The following is a 14,022-nucleotide window of genomic DNA, read 5'->3' as shown; positions in this document are numbered from 1 at the left end:
GGAGAACAACTCCAGGATCTGATGAGTCTGACACCATTGATGGAAATTGTTCAGACACTCTTAACTGTTCATGGAAGCAGATGTGGTCTCGTTGAGTACCTCAATAAACAAAAGAGGTACCTGGTGGGACATTCAGCTGCTCGTGTAAAAATGGGGTTGGCTCGGGACTTGTTATCAAAAGGGAGAAATGAAAATATTTGTGGTGTAGATCAAACTTCTTGATTAAGTACGTGCCATGTGTTTATCTCTTGGTAAAACAATATGACAAGTTGTTTATTTGGAGTTTTTGTTTCTTTCCTTTTCCTAAGGAGACAGGCAGGTCAGCCAAGGACAGGTTTGGGAGGTTGTTGAAACCGTAGCCAAAGCTGAGGTTTTGCACAAAATACTAAAGGAATGACTAAAACAGTTTGATTGCTTGAACTAAAGGATAAAACCACCAAAACTAGATGTAATTTGCTTTCTTCCTGTACCCCAGTCTTACAAAACAACTCATTTTTTATAAAGGGATTTGGGTATGTAAAACAGTAAGTTCATGTTACTATGCACAAAACACCAGTCGTTATTTAATTTGGTTAATTTAATTAAATTGACCAAAATTATTTAATGGCCCTTTCTGATTTGTGGTCACAAAGAGGATGTGAGGAACAAAAGCTCTTTGTCACATAAACCATTTCATTGAAACTGTTCACATAACCTTTAGGATTGTGGGTCATTATTGAACAGGAAAAAAACGAACTCCAATTCCCAATATTTCATATATGGATTATAGCACACAGTCATATTAATATTTTTAACTTTCATGTGCCTTTTTGTTATAATTGACATAATCAAAATAGAACACAGGCATTTCTTGTTCTAAGAATTTTCTGACAAAAGTGTCTTTAGATGTAAGCTGCTGTTTATTGATTATTATTGTATGATAATGTTTTGAATCAGACAATTTTAGACTGACTAGTCAATGCATAAAATTACAGGATTTCTTTAAATTTTATCCAAAATTAAATAGAGAGTTCCATTTGTGTCTCCAAATTGTGATATTTAGAATGTTTTTCATTCCACAGATTCTGGTGTTATCATATACTGGTGGAGAGTATTTATATCTAGGAAAAATATTTTATTTTGTGCTGCAACTTTTTACAGTTATCACAGTGAAAATTATTTTTTAGATTTGCATTTCTTGACACAAATCACTCAGTTGTGATTTATTTGTTATTTAAATATTAAAACTGCAGGATAGGCAACAATTCTTTTAACTGAAAAGGGAATTAACTGAAACTGAAGTTAATACACAGTATTTTTTAGGAAGGCAGTGTTTCTGAAGTTTAAAGGTTTTCAGCTCAAGGTTTTACTTTTGGTTCCTTTGCAGTAATTATCTGTTCTATCTAAAATGAAGAACCCTGAGCCCATCTCATCATTCATCTCTGTGGACTCAAGGAGTGAGGACAAATTACAGGGACAATCACAGGATTGGCGACAGTTTTCAGTCATTAGTTCACTCAAGTTTGAGCTTGAAATCAAAGCAATTAAAATTATATTTCTGAAACTTTGGGAGGCAGTGCCTGTTTTTCAATTTTTTCAGGATTTCTTAGTAACTGATTGTAACTTTTTAAAAGAAAAGACTTAGTTTAATATTTCAAGCAATTTTGTTTACTTGTGAAAATGAATTTCTCCCCTAGGGCAACACTAGAATTTCCACATATATATGAAAAATGAAGCATTGTTTCTATGCAGGTAACCTTAAATCAGCAGTTGTCTCAGCAAGAGTAAAACTGGTGAAAACTGCTTTCATGTCTGCTGAATCTTAATAACACAATTCCTTCAGATTTTCTCTATAATCTCTTTAGGCAATTTCCCTTAAAACTGATCTCAGAATTAACCTCAAAAGCTTTTACCCACCTCAGGTCTCAACCGCATCCAGTTTGATAGTGATCCTCCTAATTTCTGAAATCAAATTTTACAGATAAAAAGCTTTGGTGGGCAGACCAGAACTTGGCTCAGATTGGCACCTGTAATAAAAAAGACGGAAGAAACCCAACTGTCCTTAGAAACAAAACTGCAGGTGTGGTTCATATGAAAGTGTATGATAAGGCTGCACAGCAAGGTAAGTCACATTTGAAGGATGTTTAACCAATTTTTAGAGGGCACAGTATCTTTTCTCACGTGGTTCTCCCAATGTGAAGAAAATTTGAACTTGTAATCAATTAATTTCTTGAGTATCTTAGTGAATTTAAATTTTTCTTCATGAAATTTCTAATTTCTGAGATGTGTTTAGTTTACTGTGTATAATGTCTATTATAAATCTTATTAAAATATATTTTAATATTAAATATTGTAATAATCAGGTACTTAGGAGCATGGATTTGAGGGAGTATGTCTTAAATATACTAAAGACTGGAGTATATTAAATATAAAGACTAGACTATGTATTATATATACTCTAGTCTTAGAGTATGTCTTAAATATACTAAAAATGGCTCATTCATGAAGATAACAAAACTAATATAATATTTGATGAATGAATAGTATATAGCCAATGATTTGTTCCTGGTCTAGATCAAGACACACTAATGTCAGTGAGATTTCATCATTAACTCGACATACAATGTTCAGGTTTTTTATATCCTTTAACTTTAAAATGGGCAGATTTTTCAGAAAACAGAATTATTTATGTTCTGGGCGGAAATGTGGGGTTGAAATTCTGCATGAATGTGCAGGAGTGAATGCATGAGTGAAGCATGGAAAGGTATATGAATTGATGAAATTTTATGCATATCTCAATTTTTCAAATCAGTTATCTGACCAAAAAATTGGAAATAATAATAATATATTGCCAACAACACTTACTTTTCAGCCAGGGTTGCGTTGCTCAAGTTTTGGTTTCTCTTGTCTCCTCTCCTGTCATGCCATAGGCAGCAATTCCTGCCAGTTAAACAACGGGGGATGCTCCCAGCTCTGTTTGCCAACGTCAGAAACCACCAGAACTTGTGTGTGCACTGTGGGCTACAACCTCCAAAAGAACCGCATGGCCTGCAAAGGTAAAATGGCTGCAGCATCTGTTTCAGCCAAATTAACTTCCAGGGGAACATTGCAATGAGTAAATAAACTTAATTCAGTCATTTTTAGTTAAGTAACTATACTTAATATGCTTGATTTGAACAGTAACAGAGAAAAGTCTGTAGTGGTCAGGGCAGAATTAAATTTAGCTTTTCATTAAATTATTCAAAAAAAATTAATAGTTCTGTGGTAACTTTGATTTTTTTTTTTTATATAGACAGAAAAGCAGACCATATGAACCATCATTTATAAATATTTGTTCAAGGTCATATAACTTATCTTTAAATTACAGACTACAAATATCTGAATGGTTGGGTATCTCCTCCCATTGTAATGCTCTTACTATGAAATAAAACCAATTTTTTTCCTTAGATCTTTTTCTTTTTTAAGTTGGTAGAAGTCAGAACATAGCTCACAGCCAAATTCTTAGTCTTTGCCTGAATAATGCAAAACAACTTTATGGTCAAGGCGTCTTATAGCTTTATAAATTCAATATAATTTATGACTATTAATTAGGACTAAGTAATTCCTGAGAATTACTGTGTAAGAAGAAGTCTACACAGTAGAATTCATTTCTACTTAATAGGTGCACTTGGAATTTGATTAATCTAACACAAAAGTAGACATTTAAAATGCATCACGAAATCTATGTAATTCTCTCTCTCTGTAAAAGAAATGTACATAACTGAAGTGAGGTGAAACCTGTACCTCAAAAGACAATTTACTTTCCTGTTTTCCACAAACTCTTTAAAATTATCTCTTGCTGAATACATCCACAAAGCTCAGATGTGCACTGAAAATATTCTTAAATGTCTCATAATTTGAACCATTTTTTTTCTTAAAATTTAATTTTAATTTCTGCTGAAATTGAATTAATTGAATTAATTACCTGATTATAACGTGGTGTTTGACATGGACAGTGATTCCCTTCTCTTGATGAAACCACATTTTTAATTTAATTAGAACCTCACTATAATGATTCATGGATATCTTTTCAGAGATCTGGAGTTGTCACTGAAAAACTGTGGAGCACTTGTGGAAAATCATGTTTAATGTATGTTATCTCCTCTAGTCTTGGTTATTTGGAAGGTTTTCTCTTTGCTCTCATTGGCTGCTTTATCTTTTCCTTAGGTATTGAATCATTTCTCATGTACTCTGTCCATGAGGGAATTAGAGGAATTCCTCTTGATCCAAATGATAGAATGGATGCTTTAATGCCTATATCTGGGGCTTCATTTGCTGTGGGCATAGACTTCCATGCAGGTAAAATATAATATATAATTTATTGTATGTATGGTTAAAATCATAAATTCTTCTCATAAATGAAATAACCCCTTGTTCTCAAACCTTCTAAGAAATTACAGCTGTGTTTAAAGGAAATGGATCACGTCACAGAGTTAAACTCTACCTTTAATATTTACAGTAAATAGGAAATATTGTGTACAGCCAATTGCTCTGGCAGCAGCAGCTGCTCTCTTTTGGCAGGGTCATCACTGAGAACTTGAGTAGGAAACTGGTGGTTTTAGAGAAAGTGTGAAAAGGCTTGTTCCTGCTATGACACTCTGTGTTTCCGTGGAATTTTCTTAGTGCTGGGTGGTGCAGTACCTAGCAGGTGGCTTTGACAGCTGACTGGGATGGTTTTCCAGCTCAGCCACATTCCTGCAGGGCACAAGCCATGTCTGGATCTGTCCCTTCCTTCTGGAAGGAGCTCTGAAAGCCTGAAGGAGCATTTCCACCTGGAGTACATGACATACTTCCAATGTATATACAGAAATAATTTTTCATTTACGCAGCCTCACAAGCTTCCTATGAAATTAGGAGGTTTCAGTTCTGCATGCATGTGAAAGAAGGTGGGAAAAAATTAAAGATCAGATTCTAAAAGTGACTGGACGATGGTGGTGTTTGGATATCTTCAAACATGTTAGCAAGTTTTGACTAGTTTTTAAAAAATAAATAATCTGTGACCAAGTAGTGACCTGAAAAATATCCTGTGTCTCTGTATTTTTCTCCCATCAGTCTTCCTTCCATACTCATTTTGTTGCCTATTGAGTTTCCAAACTGGCAGTCTTGAAATAAAATCTTAAGTTACCTATATTATATAAATACAGACATTACCCTCTTGCAGCATACAATTATTTTGCCATACTCCATTGTTTTTTATTTTGACATGGATTCTGCCTGGGAATTCACCATTTAGACATCCGATTTTTTTTTTTTCTTAATTGTATGTTGATATTTGTCTTGGTATTGAAATCAGACCTATTTCTGTTGGCTCTGTTGGACTACTTCATCACACAAATATCACTGAAATTTTTTTATCAGGTTGGAAGTTAAGTTTATTAGATCTTCACTTCTTTTGACCTGATTCTTCACTGATGCTCTTGCATCTCTGAGTAGCAAAATTTCAAGTTCTCTCAACATTTTGCAGCATTAATAGTTGGATATTTTACTTTCAAATCAGTGGCAGCTGATGTTCAGAGCTTTTCTCACATCATGGGTATAGCTCAGTTATAGTCTCCAGAGACATAAAAATCACTTAAAAGCCAGAACCTTTGTACACATACCTGAGGTGGAAAATCGACTCTGTTAAAGAGATTTAATCTATTCCTGGAAAGACACAGAGAGAAGAGAGAAAAGTGGTGACCACATGTATTCATTTCAGAGACTTCTAAGAAAATGCAATAGGGTTTTCTAGGGATTTTAATTTTTTTTTTTTTAATTTAAATTAGAAAAACTTTACAAAATTGTTGCATCTAACACAGAAGATTAAAATTTGACCTTTTCAATTCAAAATAACATTATTGTATTGACTTTTATTGGTTTTATTAGCTATTTTGCATCTCGTTTTTTGGTTTGGGATTTTTCTTTTTTTTTACAATAGTCATATGATATGTTAACTCCTACTTTAGAAAGGTTTATGTGGACTTAGCTAATAAGTATCAAATTAATATTTTGGAAGAGTGAGATTTTTGTCTTTTTGGAAAAAATGAAATTTGAGGCAGAATGAAATTGAGGTTCTCCCACTTGGCTTGATGTAGTCACAGCACAGGGAACATGACTAAAATTGGCAATGATAAATGCATTGCAAAGATAAATGTAAATGGTGTGCAGCAGGGAAATCACAAGGGGATAGTGTGTTATAAAAATGTTACAGCTTTCAACTGCATTTCAGCTTCCAAAACATCTGTTTTTCTCATTTTGATACCTTACATTCAATTGTATAAATTAATTTCTAAAACCTACCTATATCAAATGTAACACAGAATGAAAGTGGAGGTAGTTTCAGATTTCCTTTTTTTTTTTTTTGTTTTCCATTTAGTGAGTGGTGCTTTCATTTCACTCTTAATCATGAAGGATTCCCAGATTTTGCTGTTATCATAATTTAGGTATGCAAAATGGATAAAATATTTACATATGCTAGTAATATAGCATATCATAATTAAAAGTCTAATGACAATGTTTTTGCAGAAATTACCAATCTAGAAGATGCATACACCCTTTTTCTCCCTGTGTTTTGATGCTTCTAACTAAATTCTAATTAGTGAATAAATAGCAAAATGCACGATTCTCATATTTGTTTTGACTACTCAAAGTCAGAATTGCCATTTGTTTAATTGGAGGTGGGGTAAGATTCTTGAGCATACCAATATTGTTTGGTCACAAATAACTGTCTTTTTTTATAAATATATCTATCAATCTACACAAATATTCACACACACATACATATATATAGTTACATGTGTAGATATGTAGATATGAATTATTTATATTTATATAGGTCAAATCTCTATGCTTTACTAGAAATATATAGTCTATACATGCACTCACACTATTATGGAATTAAAAGAAGGTTTATAATGTATGAGAAAAATAATGAAGGAACAAATACTATTTAATATCTCTTTGCAAAACATCTCGCTCAGGAGGTCATCAGCCCATTACTTTACAAACAGAATGTTGTTTGCAGCTTATTTACAGAACACTGTCAATGAAAATAGAGACAATTCTGCTCAAGGGACGTTCTCACTTCATTTGCCCCACCTCTTTTTTGAGGTTATTATGTGCCACAGAAGAGAGTTTATTTCTGTGCTTGAGCCACTTCAAATTCTCCATCTGGCTGTTGAGTTTAAATGGTCAAGTTGTCCCTTTTTTCCACTTTATGGACAATCACTGCAGCAGAAAAGCTGGAAAGACAGCTGAGATGTCTTGAAACACCAAACAAAAAGACTGCTAGTGGAAGCTTGTCAGGACATTTAAAATAAAAACTGACTTGTGGATGGAATATATTTTTTTATTCTTTTGTCAGCATATCACTGTCAAATGTCACTTTTTATTTCCCCAGTTAATTTTTTTCCCTTACACTGTTAAAATTCAATGTGTCTGATTACTGAAGGAAAAGTCTGTATAAGCAGTTTTACACTGTAGCTTTTCAGACTCCTGAATATTTTGGAGTGGTGGCAAACAACATGCTATGTTTTTGAAGCATTTATTCCATTAGGGAAAATGTAAAGACAGCATATTTATTGTGATTTCTAACAGAGGTAGTCGCTTCCTGTCATAGCCCGATTGTGCTACATGTGCTGTACTAAACAACCTAGAAGTCTGACAGAATGATTTTAAACAAAATTCAAGAAAAGGCAGAGGAATGAGGAATTAATGCTGATAATTTTGATACTTAATACATGTTAAAGGTATAAGTGGCAATATTTTCAGTTGCTAATGCAGCAGCTTGGACTGAAGACAGTGAATTAATCTGAGAATCATTGGCACGTGTTTTATAGGAAATGATACAATCTATTGGACAGACATGGGTTTCAACAAGATCAGCAGAGCTAAGCGAGACCAAACCTGGAAAGAGGACATTGTCACAAATGGTCTGGGCAGAGTTGAAGGCATTGCAGTGGACTGGATAGCAGGTAGGTCTGAGCCTGCTCCAGGATGTGTCTGCGTGGAGAATAAATCACACAGGACTCCATTTTCTACATGGTGGAAAAAGCCTCATAAATATAAATATATTCACATAAATCCTTTTTACACAGGTTCACAGACCTTGTGTGGGGCTCCAATTGCTTGATAGTTTTTTTGCCAATTACTTTTGCTTAGTAACAAGCTGTTACTCTGTATTGATTGGTCACTCAAACTCTCTTCTATATGTGCATGGAAGTTGTTTGTGAAAGGTAGCTTCCATTTTTCTATCTAAGGGTGCAAAAACATGTTTATACAGGTGCAAGCTGTTTTTTACCCAGGAATAGATTGTTATACTAATGAGTTGCTCACAACAGGATTGCTTTCAGATGGGAACTTGCAAAACGCTAGCTTTCACAAGGCCAGCCACTGATTCCAGGAGAGCAGGCTTGATTTTATGAACCCTTTCTCTATGATTTTTCTACCTTACTGCAACACGTGTCATCATTTCTGAGAGTATCATTTCTGAGGCTTGCCTCTTCAGCCCCAGGTTAAATAGCTTTGATTCCTTTCAGCTCTAATGTCTAGTATCGTAAATGTCTGGAAAATAATTTAATATATATATATAATATATGTATAATTTTAATTATATATATATGACATATATAAAAATTATATATATATATATATGTAGGATGGTACTTCCTAGATGAACAGTTTCAATACCAGTTTATGCCATGAAAAGCTGGCTAATACTACAAATATAAAACCTATGCAAATGAAAATATAGCAGTTAGTTTCTGGTTCTGACTCAAGCAGAAGTAGTCTGTTTAAGTGTTGGAATTCAGGACATCCCTCTGGCTGTCCTGGATTGCCAGGACCCCTGCCAGGGGGCTCAGAGATCCTGGCACAGAGCTCAAGACACCTGTGATTTTGATTATGACCCATGGAGCAAGTTACCAACCTTATATGAGGATCTGCAAGCCACAAAATTTTAAGTACAATAACAATTAGTCTGTCATGGGGTGAAAAATAGGTTTTTTGGGCTTTTTAGAATGGGGGTTCAGGGGGCAAGATGGAGGAATCTGGGCGTTTCCAGCCTTTGTCCTTCTTCTTGGCCTCCATCTTCTGATGCGATGTTGGCACTTTTGAATTGGTTTTGAGTAGAAGCTCACTGTCTAACATAGGTGGTAGGTATTGGAAAGTAATTGTAAATATTGTACACCTAGTTTTTAGTATAAAAAGATAATGCCACCCTAGGGGCAGGCAGAGTGCCTCTGACTGTCCTGCTGGACGGACCTCAGCAGGACAGGAGAAAGAATTTTATAGATAAGATATAATAAACAACCTTGAGAATGAGAACTGAAGAGCCCTGACTCCTTCTTCGACTGCTGAGCTGGAAAAGAGATTTTCTAATGCATCTCAGGGTCACTTTGACTAGCTAAAATCCCAAGATTTAAGTAGTAGTTTTCAAGTAGCCTTTCCTTCAAGCAGTGACTTCAGGGTATTTTTTCCAGGTAACATATACTGGACAGACCACGGCTTCAACCTGATCGAGGTGGCGCGGCTGAACGGCTCCTTCCGCTACGTGGTGATCTCCCAGGGGCTGGACCAGCCACGCTCTATCGCGGTACACCCAGAGAAAGGGTAACATGTTATTCCTAACGTACACAGAGCTCTTGCCCTGCTCTCTGTAGTCATCACATGCTGCAAGCTCTCTGCAAAATGGTGTTAGTTTTCTGAGGAAGCCATTCTACCAGAAAGTTAGGCATTGCTTGGAAAACGTTTCAATTTGAAGTGCCCAACAAATCCAAGGAAGTCACGTCAGCTGATGAAGGATTTCATGATGAAATCCAAGAGCAGTGCAATCCTTGGTAGTTATAAACTCCAGGATCATGTAACATCCCAGTGCAGCAACCAGGGAGAGTGGCCAGGGTAGCTGAAAGTCACATGAGATGAAGGTTGTGGATTGGAGAGTAACAGCTGGCAAAAGTGACATCTGTATTCACCCAGATGATTTTTGAGGGCAGGGACTACCCTGCAGCATTGACAGAAATAGGGAGTGCACCATCCCCTTCTGCTTCCAGAACTCCTTGTGGAATCCTCATCCCTGGAGTTGTTCCAGGCCAGGCTGGATGGGGCTCTGAGTAACCTGGCCTGGTGGAAGGTGTCCCTGCCCATGGCATGGATGGAGACACATATATTTTCTGGGACCCCCACACATAGGGGTTGTTTAGGATACTTAAGGAGAATTAGAGGACCACAGACTACTGTTTTAGGCGTCTGGTAGAATGGTGTGCCTTCTACAAAGGAAGGAAATCTTCATTTGTTCTATAATATTGTGATAACTGAGATGTCTCCACTCAGTTCCTCCATGAGGAGCACAGCACCATTTTGCTAGGAAAGCACAGGGCTGCCTTTCTGTGCCAAGATTAAGGCCTTTTTGCCCTTTGCGTTATTGTTAAATCTCTTCCCCTTTTTGAGGTAAAACTTTCAGAGGTGTTCTTCCCTCCCCTTGGCCTGACTTCACATTCTGCATTTGTCTGGAAGCTGGAGTTGACAGCTGTAAGAATAGAGAAGAAAATAGCAGTTATTAGAGCTCGTTGAATCTGCCAGTTATGCCAAGATGGGAAGCAGGCAGCATTCAGCTGCTTGGTGACATTATTTATTGTCACTGACGAAAAAGGGAGGAACGTGTAGTCCTACAAAAGGGTGACTTTGTCCCTCATCAAGTATATTTATTAATATAATATTTTTTGGCAGCTGTTTATGATTTTCTTTAGAGAATTATAGATTTATTTAACCTGCTAATTATGGCTTGGTTTAAGGAATATTTGGGTATAATGAATGTCTGCTTTCCTGTGGTCAACATTTAGTTCATATCTATTTAGAAAGTCTCAAATAACTCTCTGACCTCTGACCAGAAGCCTTAAAGCAATTTTAGTTGTTTAGCAGTGCTGTTAATGATCTGGTTAAAATTGCATTAAACTTATGTGTTGATTGTTAAAATTCAGTTGATTAATACTGCCTATTTTGGCATTCCTCTACATATTTTTAATTTAACTCACATTGCTGTTCTGTTTCCTAGTCCACATGAGGTTTTTTTTTTCATTAGTATAAATGGTATTGTTTATTATATCAAGAGCTATGAGAACAGATTCATTTTTCCTGGAGCCAGAAAGCTCTACAATGAGAGCCAAAGTGGGCTGTTTCAGAAGCTGAACTTGATGAGCAAATTATAGAATTCATATTTTTTTCACCCTTATCACATTATTATCCCTCATTATTTCACATATCTGCAGTCATCTAGTCAAATACAGCTGCTTAACCTCAGAGTGGTGTAATGATGTCCCCACACACAGGGGAGAACTGTTGAGTAATGCCCAGAAGATTTTGTAGTCTTTAAGGTTACTCTTCATAAAGGAAGTGCTCCATGTAGATTTTTGGCTCCATTTTGCTATACCCAAAGCAACAGACAGAGAAGTTTATCAAGGTACGAGTTTGACCAAGAATCTTATTCCAGATTAAACATGCAACTGTGGTAGTAAGTATACAGAAACATGAGATTAGATAAGTAAGATTCAGATTGTTCCCATGATGCAGTTGGCAGAATTTGAAAAATATTTTCTTCTCAAATAAGGTGGTCTAATTTCTCTACCATTTCCCACAAGATTTCTCACTACTTCATATCTAAAACATTTTAAAATTAGGTATCCCTTGTATTATCCCAGCATTTGTTAGTGATTAGATGCAAGAGCCTCTGTTCCAGAATTTATTTTTAATTTATTAACTTGCCTTTTTTTTTTTTTTTTCCAAGAACAAAGCTGAATTCTTTATGGAATAGAATTGCATATGGACTCGTGGAATACAGTTTTAAGAATTTCCTCATATATATATAATTTGAAAACAATATCTTAACAAAGTGTCCAATAAGCAAGTATTATGATACATTTACCTTCTTAAGATTATTTAGAAGCATGAGCACCATATGGTATTTTTTGATATCCATTTAATGGTAATAGTTCATTTTGTTTGCACTTTTAATTGGTTATTTCTACAACATTCTAGGTATTTATTTTGGACAGAGTGGGGACAGAGCCCTTGCATAGGCAGAGCACACTTGGATGGCTCTGAGAAGGTTGTCCTTGTGAGCCTGGGGATTGCATGGCCTAATGGGATTTCCATCGATTATGAGGTTGGTTCCTCTGTCTTCCAGCATATCTTAAAACATGCAGTATTTGTTATGTTTCATTAAAACCAGCTGGTGTTCCACCTTGATGTAATCTTAATAACTCTTAATTAAATACTTGGACAAGCCTGTTGACGTTTCCTTTGAAATTAATCTTTAGGAAAATAAATTGTATTGGTGTGATGCTCGTACCGACAAGATAGAAAGAATTGACCTTGAGAGTGGAGGGAGTCGGGAGATTGTGCTGTCAGGGAGCAATGTGGATATGTTTTCAGTTGCTGTTTTCGGAGCTTACATCTACTGGTCTGACAGGTAATTTATTTTTTCATAAGTATTTTAAATCTCAAAACGTTGTTTGGGTGCCAGGTGCCTCACCTTTGTAGGATTAGCCGTGCCTTAGCAAGGTCGCAGGCGGGATCGCGGAATCCCGCGCCGTTTCCAAGGAGAGGGAGTTCTGAAAGATGAAAAGTTCCTCAGTGCCGTAGATGAGAACAGGCTTCTCCACCTCCTGTTAAGGGAGCTATCCACTGCTCCTCAGTCATTTGTTCGGTGTGAATTAGTTGAGGATTGTTGATGAGACATCTTCAACTTTTTTGGCAGAGCACATGCAAATGGCTCTATTAGAAGAGGCCACAAGAATGAGGCCACGGATGCTGTGACCATGAGGACTGGCCTTGGGATAAACCTGAAGGAAGTGAAAGTCTTTAATAGAGCACGAGAGAAAGGTTGGCTGTTCTTAAGGATGCTATTGATTGTTTTAATATCACCTGCTACTTTTTCTGTATATTAAAGCATACCAAAAATTAAGTAATCAATGATTTTATCACCACTTTTTACTCTTGAAGTATTTTTTTTTTAACTAAAATTAATGTACTAAAGAAAACATATAGTACAAATCCTACTAAAATTCTTGGGTGTTTCAAAAAGAAAACCTAAAGCCAAAACACTTCCTATCATTCCAGGTTTGATGATTTTTGTTTTGTTTTACTTAAAAGACAGTCTTAGGACTAGGAGACCTTCACCTATGCTTTACAGAGCAGTAATTTCAGGAGATTCAGATTTCTATTGGAAAGCAAACCAGATTTTTTTTCTTATTAAAAATTCCCATCCTCTGTGTCTCAATATTTATTTGCTGACATTACCTGGTTTCAGTCTCTTTGTTTTTTTTTTTTCCTTTGCTCTTTCTGTGGAAAGAGACCTTGTAAATAATCAGATTTCCTTATTATTCAATTAGTTTAGCAAACTCAAGAGACAAAAGTTGTTATAGTCTCTCTGTGATTTATGGTTCTGATGGTTAAACTTTATTCTCCACTACCTAAGAATATTCTTGCTATTTAACCATCTTTTTACTTCTAAAATTCTGGTTTTGACAAGACCTTGAAAAACTTGTTCTACTGAGAAAAATTTGTTAGATGTCTACCAAAAATTATGATGATTTCCTCAGAAAATTTTGTCTGGATTACCCATTGGCAGTTTTTTCTAGAAATATACTCAAAAGAGAGTAAAGAAATAATGTTAACAGCATTATATATAAAGTTTTTAATACAAAGATATTTACAGTGTTATGCAGCATTATGTATCCAAAGATTCTGTGTCTTATATTTAAATCTCTCCAAATAACTACATTATATATATTAAATAAATATATACATATTAAAAAAATCTGCATTTTGAAAGGAAACATATTTACTAATTAATAAAACACTTTAAAAAAATTAAATATTTTTGAGAAAAAATAATTTGTAAACATATATGCATAATAATTTTACTATGGATTTCTGCATGCAATTTCATATTTTGTGAATAAAAATAAATCCACACCAAAATCAATTTCTTTTAACTAGGCTAGAAATTTTTAATGTCTGCTGGCTTGG

At 35.3% G+C, this 14,022-nt stretch overlaps 1 protein-coding gene across 1 annotated transcript in view; it reads left to right on the top strand.

Moving 5' to 3' along the window:
* LRP1B (LDL receptor related protein 1B) overlaps window positions 1-14,022 on the top strand; it is a 375,345-nt gene that overhangs the window by 219,816 nt on the left and 141,507 nt on the right. The window contains exons 31-38 of the mRNA XM_059476167.1: window positions 1,961-2,101; window positions 2,910-3,035; window positions 4,186-4,317; window positions 7,836-7,970; window positions 9,477-9,606; window positions 12,028-12,154; window positions 12,309-12,460; window positions 12,749-12,873. Of these exons, the coding sequence (XP_059332150.1) occupies window positions 1,961-2,101; window positions 2,910-3,035; window positions 4,186-4,317; window positions 7,836-7,970; window positions 9,477-9,606; window positions 12,028-12,154; window positions 12,309-12,460; window positions 12,749-12,873 (1,068 nt within the window). The remainder of the gene's footprint in view (window positions 1-1,960; window positions 2,102-2,909; window positions 3,036-4,185; window positions 4,318-7,835; window positions 7,971-9,476; window positions 9,607-12,027; window positions 12,155-12,308; window positions 12,461-12,748; window positions 12,874-14,022) is intronic.

Source organism: Ammospiza nelsoni, chromosome 7 (assembly GCF_027579445.1).
Source record: "Ammospiza nelsoni isolate bAmmNel1 chromosome 7, bAmmNel1.pri, whole genome shotgun sequence".
NCBI lineage: Eukaryota > Metazoa > Chordata > Aves > Passeriformes > Passerellidae > Ammospiza > Ammospiza nelsoni.
Note: the sequence above shows the minus strand (reverse complement) of the source record. Positions and strands in the feature narration are given on the sequence as shown.